Source organism: Clupea harengus, chromosome 15, assembly GCF_900700415.2.
Source record: "Clupea harengus chromosome 15, Ch_v2.0.2, whole genome shotgun sequence".
NCBI classification, from domain to species: domain Eukaryota; kingdom Metazoa; phylum Chordata; class Actinopteri; order Clupeiformes; family Clupeidae; genus Clupea; species Clupea harengus.
The window spans coordinates 24,085,762-24,107,368 of NC_045166.1; the positions used below are offsets into that span (position 1 = coordinate 24,085,762).

The window sequence follows — 21,607 nt, forward strand, 5'->3', positions numbered from 1 at the left end:
CAAATTGAATTGGAATTGATTAAAACATTTTTTTTTTTTTTTTAAAGTTCGTATATTTGTAGTGAAGGCTTTCAGAAGAGTACACTGACAATGATTCATTAGTAATTTAGAGTAGGCTGAATATGAGTCATTTACTGCACTCAGAGCATTCAAAGGCACATCTGTTTCTATTGGCTGTTAGAATGTCATGTTCATGGAAATCTGTGTTCATTCTCATCTTCCTCGTGTTCATGTCCATCCTCTTCCTGCTATCTGATCAGTGCACTTTTATGTGATTATCACATAATGCAGCATGGCTCTTTTATTTCGATCTTTCACTGTTAGTGTCCACACATTATTGTTCCACAGTTCAACGGCAAACAAAATCCTTCAAATAAATCACTAATATCAGACTCAGTGGGGGCATGACTGCACTGACAAATGTGAAAAGAGAGTGGAATTAAAATGTTTCCGTCTGCTGAGATTCATTTGGATTATTACACCTCTTGAATCGTCTGGATCTGTAAACTTGAACACAACCCTGAGATATTTGATGGGTTGTGATTATTCATGCTTAACAGTGATGTTACTTTTATAGTCGTCTGGAGAGCAAATTGATAAGGCACTCAGCTGCCAATATGCTCCGGGTCACTGGCTGACGAATGTGCTCTAAAAGAATTCTAGCCACCGCACTACCAGACAACAGCACAAGAGGGGGCTTTAGACACTCCCACACATCCATTAGCTTTAATTATATTTGATATGGCCAAACAAAAAACTTCACTGAGCAATTCAAACGTTTGAAACCATCCGGTGCAATGCGGAGCACCAAATGAGGCTTATTTACAGTAGCTGGTCAGGCATGCTGTCCCGCCTGAGTTTTTTTTATTTTTTATTAAAGTCCTTCCATCATGGGGGCAAGGCATTAGGGGTGGGTGACAGCTGGGACCTTTGTGTGTTGCCGTGCATATTTTCTCCCAAGCAATGTGTCCAGGTTATGTTACGCTACATTAATACACACATGGTTGTGTATTAATGTGCTTTCTCGTTGCCTAAATTGAGTTTTTCCTATGTGGAGATCTCCAATCTCAACCCTGTCCATCTCGTTTCTGCCAGTGGGGCATGTAGGTGTGGGTGGGTGGTTCGCTCACCTTTGGGAGGGTGCATCTTGTGGCCGGTTTTCTCGCACCAGCCCACGGGGTGGATGTCAGGGGAGTTGGAGTTTACCCAGAAGTCATAGCAGTCGGAGTATTTGTCAAAGTGCAGCCTGATACGATGGCCTGAGACCTGCAGGAAGATGTGGGTTGGAATGTCAGATCTCTAGTGCTCTCTGGTACTCTAGTACTTTGTGATCACAAGAGCTTTTTGTGCTATCCTGGCAACCCTGCTGCAATCAATCCAGGAAATGCAACATTTGAATAAACCTAAAGGACTTGCCATTCTCTTGTACATTAAAAAAAAATGTCTGGACAATGGACAAAGCTGCACAATCTTTTTTTTTTTTTTTTTTTTGCAGAAACCTTTTTTTTTTGTATCACTAAATGAAAGGTCATAAACTGTGACAACAGCTAACTAACTGTAAGACATTTGTGGGGGATCCTTGAAAAGAAAACATTGTTCTTTTCTTCTGCAAAACAACACACTGTCTTCAGCCAGAAGGGGCAGACTGACAGTATGTAACGTCACGTCACAGCATGTCTATTCTCCTCTGCGGTTTCCAAAATGGACATTGCGCAATGCAACCCCCCCCAACTATCCCCCCCACAAAGTTAGGCAACCATGTTGAGAGACCCTTCACATCAATAGGAGACAATCAACAACCACTCTTAATAGCACAATAGCACCATACTCTATGGTCTTTTCCTTCGGACAAAAGCCCAGGCAGACGTTTCTCACCTCGGCCACTGTCAGCACACAGTACATGGATGGGTGCTCGGGGTCGACTCCCTCCAGCCTCATCCCCATCCGGAAGCCATTCTTGCTCTGTGGCAGGGACTGGTGCTGTGAAGACAAAAAAAAAGACAAAAAAAAAGAGACATGCTCCATTAGACCCTTAATCCCACCCTCGTTAGCAAAAAAAACCCCACATTACTTCACATTAACGCCTCAGTCAGTTTATCAGGGGGGAAGAAGAGGGGAGCTTTGGAGTAAAAACACATGAGGGTGTCTTTATTCCCATAAGAAAAAGGACTAAAAGAGAAGCTAATTGTGTTCGCTAAGGGCTAACACATAACGAGACAGCCAGGGGAGAGCTTGTAATGTGCATTTGGCTCATCAAGGGCAACAGATTAGGGCTGAAGGCCTGCTGTGAAGGGGCTGCTGTGGAGTTGGTTAGCCTGTGCAGATAAGACCACACCAGAAAGGTGGAGAGTAAACACTGGTAAGGCCTGAAGGTGCCAGTATGGTACTCAGACTCCGTTACGGATGGGCGGGCCGCCGGATAGGACGGATTAATTAGCATTTCTGTTGCCTTTATGGTTCTCCGAAGGCTGGGGGTGCTGAAAACAATTCACCGCCAGAACAGTAGGTGGAGAAGCGTTTTTTTGTCGAAAACACATTGCTTTGTTACGTCTTTGTAAGTTAGAAATCGTCGTTGTTTATGTCCCACCTCTCATCACACGTGTAACCCTCCTACCAGCTGTCACTAGTCAGACGATAAGTGGTCACATGATATTATATTCGAGGGTGTGTTTAATGCTATATAACCACCTGAAAGGGCAAACTTATCTCTATCATGGTAGGTATTATTTGTGAGGAAAATAAACACTGGTAAGGCCTTACCGGCACACTGGCTCCCTAATCATCCCAAACGCATGCTATATATATATATATTCGTATGTCTCAGAATACATTTCATACTGTTAGATGACTAAGCTTGTGTCCGCGAGCCATGCTAGTGCTTCACTGTTCAGGGTAGACAGTGCCTGAAGGCCAGGGCACTGGTACTTGGTGCAGTCGTTGATAATGTGATCAGCAGTTTGCTCTGGGGCCCCACAGGCACCCCACGCATGCTGTTGAATCAGGACAGACAATCGGAAGAGTCATCTTATTTGTCCAGAGGGAAGGTCTTACCTCTTTAAACAGTTTGCTGGGGGCTGCGATGGCCTTCTCCTGCTCCAAATATGAGGCCCAGCACCAAGACTTCTTTTTCCCTCCATAAGGCACCGCTGTCATGAAAAAAAAACAACAAATAGATTACATTTATATAAAAGGTACAGTACGCAAGGCTTCTTGCGGAAATGTTTTTCTTCAGCTATATACACATACGAATGTGTGTCTATATGTATGTATATATGTATGTGGGCATTTGTGTGTGTTTGCGTGACTGTGTTTGTAAACATTAGCCATATGGTTTCATGTGATGATCTTGGCATGCCAGTTGCCCCATCCTTCAATGCCCCAGAGGCCCCTGAGGGCACACTCTCCCAGTGCCCGTCTCCCTGCCCAAACTCACTTTGCCTGAGCAGAGCTGCGTCGCCCCTCCGTTTCCTCCGGCCCCTGGGGGCCCCGCGTGTCGACTTCCTGCTGTCCTTCTCTTCCTGTTTGGAACAGCACACAGAATTGCTGAATGGCTTCACTTAACCAGGTGTGCCTGACTTACACAATACCCGTGAGTCACAAGCATAATATGTAAGTATGCACAGACTTATTTTTTAGGTGACTATTCGTCTAACTGGTAGAGCAAGACACTAGCAATACTGGGTCCATGGACTTGGTCTGTAGTAAATGCATATAGAGTAATATAAACTGTATACTTTCCCTCTACTGTAATTCAATGAATCTGTTGGATTATATAATATCCACCAGTCAATTGCCAGAAATGATGAAGCCTTTTGCAAAGTAACACGAGAAAAACAGGCTGCCGTTAACCTCATTAAAATAACTGATATACATTTAATCATATTTTAATTTAGTCTCTTCTTTGTTTTAGACTAAGCTTTTAATATCACACCATCGCTCAAACAATGAAAGCAGTATTGTACTGTGAAGTGAGGTGTGTATGGCACGTCAACCATACCGCAGCATGTCTTCAGCTGGACACATGTTAGCTCTTGTGCTGGAGGTGCATATACTGTCATGGTGAGCAACATTACATTAAAGACTACATTACCCATCTCCAGCTGCCTGTATCTGAGCGTCACCAATTTAAGGCCAACCCCACAAGACAGAAACCTTCATCTACAATGGTGACACATTTCTAGTGGCCCTGCGGTAGCTTAACCAGCGCTATGCTCCATATTCTAAAAGCAGAAAAGAATTCCCAGAGGCTTTTACAATATGGGGGGGTGGGGGGGGGGGTGGTACAGAAGAGCGACAGAAAGAAAGAATGAAGAAGAAAGGACAGGAGGAAGAAAGAAGTAGAGGAGTCAGAAGAATAGCAAGAAGAAGAGAAGAGAAAGAGGAGACGAGGAAGGACAAGTAAGAATGAAGAGAGAAATGCACATTTACGTAGTCCTCGTCATCATCCTCAGGAACATCCATCACGTTGTCCATCTCTTCTGGAACTTTCTCTGGCTGGAGATGCCTCTTCCTGGTGACCCCGGTCACCTCTCCATTGTTCTTGGCGATGTCTTTCTTCAGATTCCACTCACTACAGGATAAAAACAGTCCAGTTCCAAAACAGTTCCACTGTGTTTTTCAAGAATGATGTGTTTTGTTTCTTTCGTTTCATTTTTGGTTTTATACTTCTTCATACTGTATTTGAGCACATCAGAATGCTGATATAACTGATTAAACCTAAACAAAATAAATGAAGTCTCCTTGTGTCCTTTATCATTACGCATAAACATTAGGTGGAATTGTTTTACACTAAAACCAATTTATTCACAATCATCATACTGAATTTGTATTTAGATTTTGATTATACTTGCATTAGATATTGGATTCAACTACTGAGATACAATTGTACAAGTTTCACCAAATTCACAGATCTACTCTTCGTAAAACAAAGCAAATGTAAATTATAAAACAAGAATCTTAACATGTCACTGGCCTCCCAAACATTCAAATGTTAAGAACCCGGCAGAGAGCACAGATCAACTTTCAAGCTATGCTTATCTTCCATCAACAAATTACTTTTAAAGTGGGTACAATGCAATAGATCCTGTGATATTCATCAACTGTTTTCCAAACATCTCACAATAGCACTCAGGGAAGCTATAAAGTCTCTTGACTATCCTCTAAAGGTCCTTGCGACATTCGAGTCAAATCTGTGTTATCTTAAGAACACCAAAGCCTTTCTGTGCCTCCTGTCACTTGAACTCACTCCTGCATTAATCAGAATAAAATGTCATTAGGCACTCATTGGTGAGACAGAGGCTGCTGCTAGAACACCCCCAAACCCCCAGCCAGCCCCCCCTCCACCCTTTCTCAGGCTGTGTTGCCATGGCAGTGTGAGAACCTCAGAGGGAATACCACTTTAAGATGAACATTCACTTGGCAGCAACTCCTTCTCAAAGACAATGGATACATGTGCCGAGACGGGGGCCCAACGGCAATGCAGCACACGCTCTCCCTCTCCCTCCCTCCCTCCCTCTCTCTCTCCCTCTCTCTTGCTTTCTCCTTTCCACACTCTCCCCCACCTACCTCCCTCTCTATCTATCTACCTCTCTCTGCATTTCTCCCTCCCTCTCTCTCTCTCTCTCTCTCTCTCTCTCTGTACCTCCCTCCCACTCTCTTTCTCTCCAGCTCACCGGCTACATTAGCATTAGTGCGAGGCTTTACGTTGCAGACTGATGAATTATTGCTGCACGGTCTTTAGTGCACAGGATGGCGCGCCACACGGGCCGTCTTCACAGCACAGAGGAGTGGGGTATTGATTTTCCAAAAGAATCTGAATAAGGCCCGTGGTTGGCGGGGCCAGTCAAGATCGTCCTGGTACCAACCGGTTACATAAGTGTCCTTTATGTACTGGCTTGTGAGAAAGAAACAGTGCAGATAGAGAGAGAGAGAGAGAGAGAGAGAGAGAGAGAGAGAGAGAGAGAGAGAGAGAGAGAAACTCCATCTGAGGCCTACTTACTATGTAAATACAGCATACCCTTCCCAGATGATAATACACTAGATTACTGATTTTCTGATTGGGTATTCCAGTGTTGGTATTCAAATGGCAAGAACACAAAATGAAAATGACTATCACACAATCCAATATTCATATGCGTATAGCTCATATTAAAGTTATTTCACATCATGCCAATATGCACATGTAGATACATGCTTTTATTCGCCTTAATATATTCCACTGAATATTTGTATTCTGAACGGCACTCAGATTTTTTTTAGAAATGCAGTTCAGTGGGAGGCACTCAAGGGCTGCTAAATGCTAATGAAAAAGCTCCTCTTAGCAGCTAGCACCTAGCACAAATCACCTTCACTGTACATTCACAGGAGACCCATAATGGGTACCAGAACACACTCAGAGAAAAAGGACAAAGTTTAGCGGTCCTCTGTTGGTAAAACAGTAATGGTCAGGCGACGGATTTTCTAGTGAACCCTGTTGACAGATACTGGCGGTCAATCTTCAGCCATGGACATTCTTTTAGAATTGCGTACAACCATTTTGTGTTTATAGGAAGACCTTGAGCGCTAAAAGACGCTATGTGGAGCACTAGATGTACGTGGAGCCCTATGTCTACTGAAAGGAACCAACTAAAAGAGCTTGCAGGTTTACACAGTGCTGTGTGTGTGTGTGTGTGTGTGTGTGTGTGTGTGTAAAGTGAAGTAGTGCTGAAGCTGAGTGCTAAGAGACTGAAGCTGTGTGAAGCTGACTGCTGAGACACTGCACTCACTCCTGCTGGTCCTGCTGCTGACAGCGCTCGCTGCAGTGGCGTCCGTCAGGCAAGAAGTCCACCGTCGAGCCTTTCCTCTGACACCGCACACACACCAGACCACGCTGGGCCCAAGGACGCTGCTCCTCTTTCACCACTGGGAGGGAGGGAGGGAAAGAGGGAGAGAGGGAGGGAGGGAGAGAGGGAGGGAGAGAGATGAGATGAACGGAGGGAAAGGGGATGAAAAGGACAAGAGAACAAGAGATGGCGATGGGAAAGTAGGAGAGAGGGAATTAAATGATATGAAAAAGGAGTGAAAGAGAATTACAGAATGAATGAATGAATGAATGAATGAATGAATGACAGAGAGAGAGAGTGAGGGAGAGAGGGAATAAAATAGGGGGTGGGAGAGAGCCCCAGTGAGCAATAGAGAGGGAGGAGAGAGAAAAAAAGAGTTGCTGATTATTGTCACAATAGGCAAGGCAGACAAGGGGAAAAGTCTCTGGTAGAGAAAGAAGCTGATTTCTTTTTGAGCTCCATTTAGCGTTGAATTTCAGAAAGAGTTTACAGTGAGACACAATTGCTAAACACTGCTCCAAAGGCTATATGATAGAAAATAATGAATTCTTCCCTGTAACATATTCTTAGATGAATTCATTATACTTACATTACTGTGTAATGATGCTAGTCATTTCCCTTCTTTAAATGCACCAGAAAAATATCACAGATTACAGATACATTTACTAGATTCACAGAAACTGAATAAAAACTGTACTAAAAAATGTAATCTAAATCAATCCCGGTCCAATGAAATAGTGTCCATAATACTGCCATACAATAGCCATACAATACGAGCCCTTATATACTGTCTGTATATACAATATACGAGTTACAATATACTGTCTGTTAGTCTAACAGTCTTTTCTGTTCTAGTCTGTTTATTCTTAAATGAACAATAGGATAAGGAGCGTATGTGTGTACCTCAATAATAACTGAGCACATCTCAAGTGGTTTCAACGATTGATTGTGATTAACAGCAAATTACAAATGGACCGAGAAATAAAAAAGATGTTCAATTCCTTGTCTTTGCACCATCTTCACGTGTGCAACACATCGGCTAAAGTTGCTAAGGTCGACAAAAAAAACACATTTGATTTCTAACAATTCCTTTGTCCGGTGCAACAAAAGCAAGTGTGTTTACTTGCCTTCCTGAGCAGTGGGGACAGCCCATGTGGTGGTGGCGTGGGCCTTCTTAACGCTGTCGTCATCTGCCTCATCGGTTATGACCTCCAGGACCCCGAACTCATTCACCCGGAACTGAAAGGGACACAAAACAGGGCAGCGTCTGACTCGTGGTGCTGTTCGATCGCACAGCCAAGGCCATCATCAGCTTAGCAGGATCTTAGGTGGGAAGGAGCCACAAAAGCTTTTTGTACTAGTTCAAAAAAGGTATTACTCAAGGAGAGGCAAATAACAAATGTACTAGTTAAAATGTTTCCATATTTAACTATCTGTCCATGTTGTTACTGTTGTTCTATATACACATTTAGAGTATGATTACAATGCAAGTTGCCAATTATTGTAAAACACATGCATTATCTGTATGCATCTGTACCCTACACCTCAGTCTAGTAACACTAACAAATAGGTTATTTGAATTGCTTTTAGTCTTCCATTCTTGCAAAGGGTTGACCAAAACAGTGTCACTCTCTCCCAGCCCTCTGTCAGCAACAATGAGGTAATATCAACTAGACAAGGCTCCCTATATTTAGCGTTTAGGCAGATGTATATGACAAACCTTCAGCTCGCTTCCAGGCAACGTTCCCACTCCATCTTTCCAATCCATTGCTTCATAAACGTCAAAGTCAGGAGTGGCCACATTATTGGCTGACTCCTCCATGGCAAATGCTAAGATATCTGCTAAAATAATGCAATTAATTTCATTTAAGGCAAAGTAACACGCAACATTTCCAAACAGAAAATATTAATTTCCACCAATAAAATACATGTTGTTTGGGGTGAAAATAAATTCAACCAAGAATTTGATGGCATTGTACATAATTTGAGTTCCTAAAAACATTAAATACTGAGCTCCTCTCATACAAGTGGAGGTGATTTGTGGACAGTCTGTTACAAACAATATAAAAAAAATTATTCGCCTGTCCTAGCATAAGTCCTTTTTTCTTACAATCACATTTGGTCATGTGCTAACCGAAGGTTTCACAATCAATTCATTGGTGTGGGCTTGAGGTGAGGCCTAGTCGACTGTACGGTACAGTCATCTCGTTTCACCGCTAGAGGTCTCTGCTGTCTACATTTGAACGACTGCGCTGGAAACTTTCAAGACCCTATTCAACAATGAAATCACTAAGCAAAAAATGGAGACAGAGACATTCGCACGTATTTTGAACCGATTTTCACTAAATAAATAAGTAATCCAGTCCCTTCTCTGCCAATGAACGCGTTCCTTGGCATTTTAATAACTTGTATCAATTTATGATCGCGTATTGAAGGTGTTATTTGCTTGTCAGTCCATAAAATTAGGCTAAGTGCAGGCATCTGGGCAGTAACATTAACAGTGCAAATCGTAGATAATCTATGCATCAAATAGGTATCTGAAACTAAGTTCATTTTGACACGAATAGTTGATTTCTCACCTTAAACTGCCTGACATCCATCACGATCGCTAGGCTTCAGCGTAAAAAATAATTTGTCAGGCTACGTAAATAGTTTGGAATAATTATAATGTAATATGTGTGATGTAATAAATTACGAACCGTTTGGACAGAAGGAGATGATATGTCAACATAAATTTGTATTTTCAGTTGGCTCGCTTTGTTTGTTTTGCCTTTTATTAATATTTATTTCGACCTCTATTCCTGAAATACTTTTTTATTACGAGTGGGGCGAAATGATTCAATACGACCCAACCTGTGCGGTTTTTCTTTGTGTTAGAAAAACTAGGTGTGCTACAAGCACTAAGAAGCATCGCCCTGCAATCCGCGAATAACGCATTGTATCAGATATAAACACTTTTCTTTGGTCTCATACTATTTAATGTGTTTTAAAGGCAGTTTCCCAAAATGGCGGAGCTGGAATATACTCTATATAATTCTCACCCACAGGCCCACAGACTCGTTGCATTATAGCAAAAATAATAATTTAAGTGTCAAAAAATCTCTATGGAAGAAAATGGTGATAGATATATTTTCGCCTCGCTCGTTTGACTAGCGCCCAGTTCCTGCCGCTTCCAGCCATACGAGGGAATGCACTAAAGCTTGCATTATTCTTGAAAGAGTACAAAATATCATTTAGTACGCGTCTGCAAGACACAATAAATGTACAGCGTAACGTTTTCTATCGACTGTGGTAATTTTCGACGCTACTTTTACAGTCGTTTAAAAGAGAAATTCATTTCATGCACTATCACATTGAACCTCTTCCTGGCTGAAATTATTGATGACACGTCCAGTCGTTTTGTACTTTATTGCTAAGTTTTAGTCTAATTCTGTCGCAATAAACCTCTACCGAAAGTAAAGCACAACCTATCGCCGTTTATTATAATGCGTAATTTGCGGCCTAAACAGTTTTATTCTATGATACAATTGTTTTAATTTGTGTGTTTCTTACCCAAATTCTCCCACGAGTACTGACAAATTGCTCAGGCAGCAGTCAGTGCGCATGAGCGAGAGGCTGTGCGAGTGCTTGCAGTGTTGCCCTAGCTTCATACGAGAACACATGATGCCAATATCGAAAGTTTTGGCCGGGCAAATTCCAAAAATATTTCACATCTTAAACTATAGGTTATCCGGAAGGTAAACCATTCAAAAAAACAACAACCACTGTCCACGATAGACGATATTGAGCTTGCAGGCTACCACGACATTGCTTCAATAAAACAACATGAATGCCATCTGTTACTAAAAATAAAATTCAACGTGCAAGCTAGTCAGTGAAATATGACAAATAGTTGAATTACACGAAAGAGGAAAGTCACGGGACACGCAGTCACATTTAGTAGTCACTTCTGGCAGACGACCTTGCTTATTTTCGATTTGAATAGGCTGTTAGCAGCTATCTGTTTTCGTTGCAGAACAACCAAGTGTGGTGTAGGCTAATTAACGCGCCGTGGATTTTTGTAAATAGGCATTATATCAATACGTAAGACTAGTGTATATATTTATAAGTCGTCATAGTTCCGCATTTTCTCCTGTAAACATCAGGCTTTACGCAATGCAATAAGAGGGATGAAGCAGAACTTTTGTCGCGCATGATCACTACCTATTTTAACGTCCTGTTCGTCTTTGCAAGAAGTTAGATATGTCCTTGGAAAGAGTGTTTATGTATAACTCAAGCGAAAAAATGGCTATAGCCTACGTTTTTGCACTATGGTCTTGTTTTGCTATTGGAAAACGTTGGGTCCAGGTATATGTGTTGTAGTTACAAACAGGGCACTCCATTCACCATCAAACAACATGTATTAATGAGGACTTCATGAGAATGTAATCCAATTCTTTACTGTGTAACTGTCGGCCTGTAACGTGTGCCAGAAAGCAGGCCCATTGTGCTTTTCACAGCTTCACTCTACATAGTTTTAACTTTATGATTTAGCTGTGATATGCATTGTCAAGTTGTTTAGGGACCTTTGGTTTTAACTGTTGCTTCTAGTTGTGAAGCAAGTCATAAATACTGTATTCACCAAGTCAACGTGACACTTTGATTAGCAACAGTATTCACATATTCTAAGACTTATTGTTGGATCTCTTCAATGTGTACACTTGTTTTTCCATAATGGAACAGGGAGTGCCAACCTAACAACCTATACAGATGGTGTTATCATTGATTCCACTCAGTAAAAAGAAAGCAGTCCATGCTCTTTCTCCCTTTATCTTTGTCTGTGTCAATGACACTGAAGAAGGTAACATTTATATTTGTTGTAATGGAATACAATCTTCTAGAGATTATTGGTCAGTCTCTGGGCTCTGTCTGCATGTCTCATTCCTCAGTATTCCAAAATAAAACTGTTATGTACCTTTCAGTGTTGGTTGCTTTTTTCATGACTGTAAAAAATTATGTGGATCACCACACTCCAGTCCCCATTAACACAGCTGCCATATCGAATTCTAAATGTTATGACTGTGAATCTGTTTAAATCTTAACTGGGGCAGGGAGACTCCATCCCCTCAAGCCTCTTGTTATTCTAACTCCGCTGTCAAGCCGTTGAGTAATGTTTCACCTATAGATTAGCTCTGGAGAGACCTCAGTTCTTTTTACTTTCATGATTTCTAAATAGCAATAGATTTGGTAAAGATGGTTGAGCATAGAGTTAATAGACCAAATGTATTCACTGACAAAGCATCATAACAAAATGTGATTGCCTGATAACATGCACATGACACACCACATTGCAGCATTAGTATAATCAGTGCTGTTGTAGTGATTTCATCCTTTTGCATCACTGGTTGCTGTTGGCTTTGACCTAAGTGATAGGATTAAAATGCATTTGCCAGTTGGATCGGCAATACATTGTGTTATGTTGTATTATGGATGTACACAGGGGTCCATGGTAAACACCGGAGAAAGCTGCCTGCTGCATTAGGGCCCCGGCCCGTAGGCCTTCCTGTTTGATTCTTCGGAGAACACCAACCTCCTCAGCAGCTTCACTGACCCAGGTCTGGAGCGACCTATTTGCATTCATTTACCCAGGCTGAGCCTGGCCACATTCCCAGTGCCTCAGCAGCTGTTTACACTGCAGCCAAACTACATTGACAACAAATATGTACCCGCTTGCAGTCCATATCAGGCGCCGATCATGGATAGGTGTGCTCTGTATTAGCCAGCATGCTAGCGGTGCTAGGCACAGTAAGTGGGGTATTTTTAGTCCCATCTCTCAGGGAGTGTGTGTGTGTGGGACAAGCCTAAAGGGGTGGGCTTTATCCCGGCCCAGATTGAGAGAGGCTTTTTGCATTTGGCTAATCCCGTTAAGCCCAACCCATATCCAGCACTGTGTGCCTGCTTCACCTGCAAGCCCTAGACGTCTGCCAGCATAAAAGAATCGGGGAGAAAGATTCATGTTTTTGGACTACTGTTGCAGGTGTTGCTCTGTCACATTCATCAAACGCCATGGACAACTGCCCATCAACAATAAGCTCAACAACACTTGGGTAAAACCCTTTTTTTTTAGTTTTTGCTAGGGCTTTGTCGGCTGTATATTTTGAGAGTCAATTTGTGGGGCCTTAAGTAAAGGAGGTTAACTGAGAAGACACTCTGTTGTGTGTGTGTGGATTTGTGAAAGTGTGTACACAGGTCATGTTTGGTTACAACTGTTAACTGTTGGGAGTTAACTGTTTGAAGTAAAACACATTTTGCTACGCAAGTTGGAATTCTACTGACTTGTGTAAAATGCTGTGCAATATATAATATAATATATATATAATATAATATAATTATTACAATTCCACGGAAAATTTGCCAATTTTTGATAATCTTTCTGAACTTTTCACAGTTTGATCCAATAAAGCAGAATATTTAGTTTTATGGTATTATGTCCATATATGTGTCATCATGGAGACATGAGCAATTAACAGTATCTGTTTTTCTATAGATTGTTCTCCAGAACTTGCTAATGTGCATGGTGACATTCTATGCACTCTACTTCATTGCTGTCAGCATGTGCATAGGCATCCTCAGGTAGGGCATAGAAATATTTTCCATACTATTAAAAAGAACTTCCTCCGTTTCAGTCTGCGTCGACCTCTTGTGTTGTGGTGAGAAACTCACAAGCACTTCCTGTTAGGGTGAGTTTCACCTCTCACAAAGCGCCTCACAGGAGGGCTAAAGCTACATGCTTTTGAGTACAGCAGCACAGTGAAGGGTGATGTTGTGAATAGGCCCTCTTATGTTAAACAAGCCTCATGATGTTTTCAATGCCTTAGCTGAGTGATCTCTTTTCTGTTTTGTGTAATAATCTAGGTCTTGTGGCTGTTTTTAAGAAACTTTAATGTTACTGACTCCTTTGGTTGTTAGTAGTTATTTTATAGATCAAACCACTGCTTTGATTGATCAAACCGTATGTAGAAAAAATGGCTCAATGTAGATTCTTTACTTTACTTACACATTTCACCTGGAAAGGTTTTACACATAAAGTACCTTTTGTTGACCAAAAATGCTTCTTTGAGAGGTCGTAAGGGCACTTAGAGTTGCTGTAAATTGATTTGTTCCCCTATCAAGACAAGATTCTAGAGACCAATCCTTTGATTTGTTCCTCTATCAAGACAAGATTCTAGAGCGGTCCTTTGATTTGTTCCTCTATCAAGACAAGATTCTAGAGCCCAGTCCTTTGATTTGTTCCTCTATCAAGACAAGATTCTAGAGCGGTCCTTTGATTTGTTCCTCTATCAAGACAAGATTCTAGAGTGGTCCTTTGATTTGTTCCTCTATCAAGACAAGATTCTAGAGCGCATTCCTTTGATTTGTTCCTCTATCAAGACAAGATTCTAGAGCGCAGTCCTTTTCCCTGTATATGTCTGCGTATCCAGCTGAGTGGTACTTGCATGGTATGTATTGCATCTGTCTCACATGTGGACATATTTCGTCTCAACCCAACAGGGCAGAGGAGGTTGACAGCCTACTGGCTCCCTTTGACTACACAACCCAACCATCATGGCAGAATCCCAAATATTTAGGTATGGCATTTTTTGTATTTGACCAGGGCCTGTAATTGTGTTTTTCATATGCAGGCAACTACTGTTCACAGTTTAAGTATTAGATTAATGTATTAGACTAATTAGATGCATAAATAAAATAATAAATACATGTAAAGAGGAATTTGTTTATTATACAGTTTAGATTGTACTTAGCGCACCACACCCCAGACACCTTTTAAAATCTCAGCCTGTGTTTTGTGTGTGTTTCCCTGGTGCAGTGAGTGTAATCTCCACAGAGGTGACTTATATCCTGGGAGGCCTGGTGTTTGCTTGGATTGTGGAAGAATGGGTGTGGGACTATGCCATCACTGTCACATTGCTGCATGTTGGTCTGACCATAGCAGGTTAATACAATCTTGTTAAGTCTGGTAGAAGTTAGCATGAAATGCTACACATAAACTCCTGCTCCTGACCGGTGATAGACACATTCACACATTCATTATTTATTTATTTATTTGGCTCAAGAAAGTGTTATTAAACCAGGTGTACCATGATTGTAATTTGTGATAGGTTGCCATAGATGACCAAATTAACTCTTCATTTCTAATTGGTGCTCGGTGAATCAATATGGCATATTCCATGATGGAATACCTAAATCCTCACATTACATATGAGGACTGACAGACAGAAAGTTATGGTGTAGACAGAGGATAGAAGATAGTACAAATATACAAATTATTTACCTTCCTTAATATTAAGCAAGTGTTCAAGTGTTCAATCCTTCTCTCATCGTTAGCTTTGGGCTGAAGACGATGGAGTATTCCACCAAGCCATATTGAATCATATTGAATTATTTACATGCCTGTTAATTAGTGGGTACTAGTGAGGTTGCGTCATCAGAGTGAGTTTCCGTTTATTTTTTGCTGCAGCTAAAACCAGTGCACCTAACTATGTCAAGCACCATATTTTATGGATCTCTCCCTCTCTCTCCAGGTTGTGTAACAGCTATGAGTGTGGCTCTTCTTGCTCACAAAGGCCCAGTCTAGAAGTCTGGTGCAGTGTAGTTCGCTATGACGTCAGGCTCAGTAAAGTTATGTCTAAAGGACAATTGTAGACCCCCCGCACCCCCAACTCTTACACAGATGCAAGCTTCAGGGTAGCCTGACTATGTGATGGTGAATTAGATTAGCAAAAAACAATGGATGGTGCCACACTTAATCCGATCAGAGAACTGATTGGATCTCAATTGAGATTGGTTATGCAATCATGTATAAGACTAAATCTGTAGAAAGTGCATTAGCTCATGAATGGGAAGATCATCATTGTACACCAATACAGTGGTATTTATTTGAATTAGCTTCAACTGTCTTTGAGCTGAAGTGTTGTACTACTAAACAATACACATCAATTAGCTTGTTTTTTTTTTAATAATGTTTTTTTTCTAAACTATTCTAGTTATGTCTGACGTCCCTTCCACAGAGCATTGGTGGATTGCACTCGGTAAGAAATCACAAAACACAAACACAAATCAAATCCTGTTGATGCCAAGCACACTATTGTGTCCCTGGTTTTGGTGACATCATAATATTTACCAATATTGGCACAAACTCCCACTGAATTTGGATAAAGAGGTGGAGTCCTAGATATCACAGGGATGATAACGGGAGACTACAGGGCTTGTGTTTACACAAGGTTGTGGATACTTTCTCCACCTGAAGCGTGGCAGCCTTTTGGCTTATTGTTATAGCAAATATGATAACCCCATTATGCATAGGGATTACTCCACAACCTTGCAAGGGCTATGAACCTGCCAGTGTCCTGAAATAGCCTTTGCAATACCGCTGAGGCAAGTTTCTAAGGGTAAATGTGCAATTATTCTGCATATAAGTGGCCTTTTTAACAGTATGGCCAAGGTTGAATTTATAGTGATGATTTTCCTGTCAGCTCCCATGTAGCAGTTTGGTGTCACATTAACAGCATTAGATTCCATCCAAAGATATGATTTCATCTGAACTACCCACCTTGCCTACATTCATTTAGAAAGGGAGGGGACTACAGCATTTAGGCAGATTTACATATTTCCAGCTGATTCCAAAAACAATCAACGGCAAGTTACAAACTACTGGATTACCTTCAATTTCTTAGTGGCTTAGATTATCCTATATTTGTTCAGTTCCAAAAACCTTGTTGTTTGTTTTTGGGTGTTGCTGTTAAATACAGTTTTACAAATACTTTTTCTTTTTCTTTTGTAGGTTCTGGACTGGTGATGATGATTCTAGGGGGACAGATATTAGCCTACAGACTGTTCCGGAACAATTATGTGTACCCTGCTGACCTCCAAAATTTCTGATGCCATTTTTGACTCCATATGTACAAAATAAGGATATTGTTTTATACTGTTTTCTACATTAGATACCAAAGGTAGTTTTAGGGGCTCACGTTTTTCATTTCAAAGGAAAATATATATTTGGATAAAGGACTGTTGACAACAATTAAAGATCTCTGTGTTTTCTTGTTACTCTGACGCCATTGACCATCTGTCAGTATTCTGTAAAAGGGCCGGTACAAAGCATCAAAATGTAAAGAAGAAATCACAATGTACCATTCAGACACCCAGAATACTGTTCTAACTAAAGTCACCTTACTGAAGCAGAATGTAAAAAGCATGTTAGTTTCAAGTTTCTGTATAAATGTCCCAATTGTCATGCTGGTCAATCCTCTACTCAAATCCCAACGATCGGCCACTGATGCCTTCAGACTTCGAGCGGCTCCTGGACTCTACTGAACGGGAAACGGGTGTGCCATGTGAAAAGGAAAGAAGCACTTTTAGCTGACTCTGAGTGCCCTGCTCAACACTGACAGGGACCTGTTGTCTGACAGGGAGCGAGGGGATAGGAAGGGCATTAATCATTTAATGAGATTACGCAGGGAAAAAAAAGGCCAAAGGAGGAAGTAAAGGGGTGGGGCGAGGTGTGCAGCGGTCCTGTCAGAGCTTAAGCCCAGTGGGATGACCGAGGCCGAAGCTTCTGTTCTGGACCATGTGTCCACACATGGGGATGCAAGGAGTGTGACATTAGCAGCTCTTAACCAACACACAAGTCAAGATGGTCACCAAACTGGTCTGCTGTCTTCATCTGAGGTGAGAGCATGCAGCGTTGATTGATTTTGTCATGTGTATGACTGAAAAAGGACACTAGATTGGGTAATGGGTTTGACCTGAGAGCAATGATGCAACTTGTACGTGAGTGTTTCACGTTGCTCAAGGGGTGGTTGCATGTTATGCTCACACAGGCACAGGCACAGGCACATTCATGTGATTCATGCAAAAGGTTCTGTTTTTTTGGTTGTTGTAGAGTGTCATGGAGGAACTTTGTCTGTTCTTGGAAAGTCTTTTAAATATCTGCTTGAATATGTTTTCAATATAACCTACAATAAAATCAACTAACAGACATAACATGGATGGATATAAGCAGTGAAAACTAGAGGCCTTTCACTGACAATATGATCATCACAGTAAGTTTACACAAGTTCTCTATCCGCATACATGCCAAAACCTGCAGAACCATCCTGGAATGCTAAATGCTAAAGAAGCTAAAACCAAAGCCTTGCATAGCTTCCACAGGAAGTCAAGCAGCAACACCTTCTCCATGTGCAGATTGCATTTCACTCTATTCATGTATCTGTTGGTGTACCATTTCACCGCAGTCATAGCGTGGAAAAGATCAGTGAGTCCATGCCAAGACAAGACACTAAATATCAAAAGAGATGTTTCAGATTTTTCCAGTTTGATTTCAATGATTTTGGTAATGATGGGAATTTGAATCAGACAGACAGACATACAGACATGCTTTTAGAGCTCATAGGTGATCATTAGATCGTTTGGAGAACCCAAAAAGATTCTAAAAAGAAAGAACCATTTGACATGCAATAAAAAGTAGAACCCTTAAGGGTCCTATGAAGAATCTGTAAGGGAGTCTTTTTTATAATTATATAGATACAATCATTACAGTCATTAAGTTGACTGACACAATTAAATGAAAGATAAAATGGACACTTATCTTACGTACATCTCAGAATACTACACTGATGTATGCTGCATTGTACACAATTGTGTAAACTGTGTCATTTGTGTGACTTTTAAAATAATATATGTATGTCTGGACTAGTTACATTTGGAAATTGGGTTGAAAATACAGGCTATACATATAAGATATATATTTACACTGAATGCACTTTTAGAATGTCCACAAATATTTTCACAAATAGACCAATAATAAGAGCATAGGTCTTCATAGAAACGGTTTCCACGTTTATGAATAAAAGGAAAACATTTATAATAGGTTACTACAAAATCACTAAGGCGGTGAAACATGTGTGGCTTCCTGATGTAAAATGTAAATATAATAATGTAAATGTAATGTAAATTCCCCGTAACCCTAACAGACACACACAGTAATTTGCCTTTACCGCTAATACCAGGAACAGGATCTTGCATCATGCAAGAGGACATGGGCTCAATGTCGACCAAAATGTTGTTTAATGCAGTGGTCAACACGCCAATATGAAAATTCCCCATAATCCCATCTGAGTAGCATTTCAATTACAGAGACAGGTCAGTAGATGGCAGTATTAAGATCACTATTTTCTCCTGGACGCTTTTGTATGATGGCGTCTGAGGATCAAATATCCAAAAAGGCGTGTTGTAACTGCGCTCAGCTGGTCCATGTTAACACGTTCCTGTTTTTGTGAATACCGTTCTATACAGCAGGTTGGAACGATACTAACAGTATATCTAACAGTATATCTATTGTATCGGTAGGATTTCTTTTAACTCTCAAACCCACACATCAGTGCGTGATGTATCAGGCCTATCTCTATACTTTTAAAAAATGGAGCAACCCCTCATTTAGTCTGCACCATTGTAAACTGAATTCACAAATGCAATGAGATGTTCAATTACTTATCAGGACCCTCAAATATGGAGAAGCATCAAATACGAACATATGACCTGACAAACGGGACCATAAGCGTCTTCCTCTAAATACCTCATCAACTGAGACTAATGCCAACCATTAGCCCTTCTGAACATCCCTAATTGAGCGTGTCTGTCAGATGATTACTTTGTCAAATGTGAATTTCAGTAGCACTCAAACACATCATTGCAGTAATAAGACATATTCAGTGGCATGCTGCACCATAATGTCACACGTCTTGATTAGTGAGTGAAACATTGGGCCTTGGCTATGAAAGTGGACTGGGATTGAGTCCAGTTTACATCATGAGGCACACCCATTATGTCACCTGCGTGTTGTTAAGGACAATGACATCATATCAAGGACAAAAGAAACACATGATATGGGTGGTTTAGGGATAAAAACATACCCACAGATTATTATTAAACATCTGTGTAGATTCACGTCTAGCTTTATTTAGCAGTTTAACAATATGACGATGTCAAAGACGGATTGGGGGTGGATATCCTTTCTTTTGACTTTTAACTGTAGCAGAATGATCAGTTCGTTTATAAAATGTAGGTCTAATTCATGTTTTCCTTGTGCACTGAAATATCAGACAATCAGTAAACTGTAGGCTATTGACAATAAAAAAAAACGAACAAGAAACCATGTTTCTATTGCTACAAAGGTTAGACATATATTGTGCAAAATAGTACACAATGTCATTAACATATTAAATATTTATGGTGTCATATTATTTATTATGCTGACTATACTGCCACTACTCGTAAGGTCGTTTGCCATTATTGCGATGCCTGCTGTGAGCAGTCATTCAAACCGATCGGAACAATAGTGACTCCGCCCGCATTGCATAGCTGTGGGAAGCTACGGGGCGGAGCTGATGGGTGATGGTTATTCATGTCGTTAGGGAAGAGAACAGCGGGTTGTTCCACACAGTTCCAGCAGCCATCCGAAGTTATGAGCGAACTTCAACAATAATGCGGCGAGCAGCATGAATCGTCAAGACGCGAAGGGAGTTGTCTTGACCGGCTATTACATGAACAGTGACTCATTACAGCCACATCTCGGAGTAAACTGTGTCGAAGAAGCCGATCCCTCAGTTCCAAGGTGAGATACAGTTGCCGAACACTCTCTTTTGCGTTTTAGTATGACAGGTCGTGGTTTAAAGTACTAAGGTCGTAGCAATAGGGTGTCGCACAGTCGACATAGGCGACTCTTGGAAAATATGGAAATAGCAAGTAGCCTTGGCACAGTTCAATTCTCGTGTGATATACAATTACTGTACTTTAGTGTTGACAGCGTGCTCTTCTGTGTCTGTCAAATGGACTGGATGCAAGCCTACTGAAAGTAGAAGATAGCCTGTGCTCCTCAATAGGCTAATAAATTGTGGAGGGCTGTGTCGTCACATCAGACGTTCACCGGTGTGACATTGCCTTTGTCAATAGTGAAGCTACACTATTTGGCCATGTAAATTTGCACACTAGGCTTATCCTACCCTCACAAATAAGAAAAGTCTTGAAATTGGATGCTGGTTGCCTCCCTTGGCTCTGTAGGCCCCCATCTGTAATAGAAAGGTGCCTTTCAGGTCGCCCTGCTCCGACGTACAAACAGGTGTCCCTGCCTACCAGCTGTGTCTGCAGGTCCCCAGTGGCCTGTGTGATCTGTAAGTTGGTTTGTGTGTGTGTGTGTGTGTGTGTGTCTGTCTGTGTGTGTGTGTGTGTGTGTGTGTCCATGGTGGCACTGGCCTTAGACTACCACACGCATCTGTCCTTTTCTATGCCAGTTGGCTACAGTGTCTGTGGTCTTGCATGGGAAATGACAGAAAGACAATAGGGATGAGACAACATAGGCTCCGTGTGCATGGTCACATCAATGACTAGACTGCTTTGTTGTTGTGATAAAACCGCCGGCTTGATTGTTGTCTTTGGTGCGGTTGTCTTGGAAAAACAGCACTTTTGGGCCCTCACTGAAAGTTGAGTTGAAGCCCAATGTTTTCTCTCAACCTGTTTTTTTTTTTTTTCTAAAGCTTTTTTAAAACCAATTATTTCTGACCTGTCCACCTACCTAAGCAGGTATTCCACGTATGAACTTCCTGGGACCAGCTGTGACTAATTTAAGAAAGGACACTTAAAATTCTATTTGTATTGATATGGTTTGTATACACAGGACAGAATTAAACGTAATGGCCAGTTGTGATAGCCTGGGTGGGGAAAGTGTGTGTGTGACCTTCCCCTTCAGGCTA

The 21,607-nt window shown here is 41.2% G+C and overlaps 3 protein-coding genes across 7 annotated transcripts in view; 2 read left to right on the top strand and 1 right to left on the bottom strand.

Annotated features, from left to right (window-relative positions):
• Window positions 1–10,959, bottom strand: part of l3mbtl3 (L3MBTL histone methyl-lysine binding protein 3) — a 37,968-nt gene extending 27,009 nt beyond the window's left edge. The window contains exons 1-9 of one of the 3 annotated variants that reach the window (XM_031581563.2): window positions 10,374–10,959; window positions 8,542–8,663; window positions 7,949–8,060; window positions 6,765–6,900; window positions 4,429–4,570; window positions 3,434–3,518; window positions 3,052–3,146; window positions 1,876–1,980; window positions 1,131–1,266 (exon numbers count right to left, since the gene is read on the bottom strand). In XM_031581563.2, the coding sequence (XP_031437423.1) occupies window positions 1,131–1,266; window positions 1,876–1,980; window positions 3,052–3,146; window positions 3,434–3,518; window positions 4,429–4,570; window positions 6,765–6,900; window positions 7,949–8,060; window positions 8,542–8,643 (913 nt within the window). In that variant the 5' untranslated portion in view covers window positions 8,644–8,663; window positions 10,374–10,959. Of the gene's footprint in view, window positions 1–1,130; window positions 1,267–1,875; window positions 1,981–3,051; window positions 3,147–3,433; window positions 3,519–4,422; window positions 4,571–6,764; window positions 6,901–7,948; window positions 8,061–8,541; window positions 8,664–10,373 lie in introns of all 3 variants that reach the window. The other 2 variants (XM_031581562.2, XM_012829444.3) reach the window with 2 other exon arrangements.
• Window positions 10,960–12,708: 1,749 nt separating this feature from the next.
• On the top strand, window positions 12,709–16,881 carry tmem244 (transmembrane protein 244). Its single transcript, XM_012829582.3, has 6 exons — window positions 12,709–12,907; window positions 13,348–13,433; window positions 14,352–14,428; window positions 14,668–14,793; window positions 15,845–15,889; window positions 16,642–16,881. The coding sequence occupies exons 1-6, from the start codon at window positions 12,815–12,817 to the stop codon at window positions 16,737–16,739; spliced, it is 525 nt and encodes a 174-aa protein (XP_012685036.2). The 5' UTR covers window positions 12,709–12,814; the 3' UTR covers window positions 16,740–16,881.
• A 132-nt stretch (window positions 16,882–17,013) lies between these two features.
• arhgap18 (Rho GTPase activating protein 18) overlaps window positions 17,014–21,607 on the top strand; it is a 31,299-nt gene continuing 26,705 nt past the window's right edge. For 2 of the 3 annotated variants that reach the window (XM_031581341.2, XM_012829392.3), the window contains exon 1: window positions 20,003–20,472. In XM_031581341.2, coding sequence (XP_031437201.1) covers window positions 20,357–20,472 — 116 coding nt within the window. In that variant the 5' untranslated portion in view covers window positions 20,003–20,356. Of the gene's footprint in view, window positions 17,529–20,002; window positions 20,473–21,607 lie in introns of those variants that run through there. The other variant, XM_031581342.2, reaches the window with a different exon arrangement.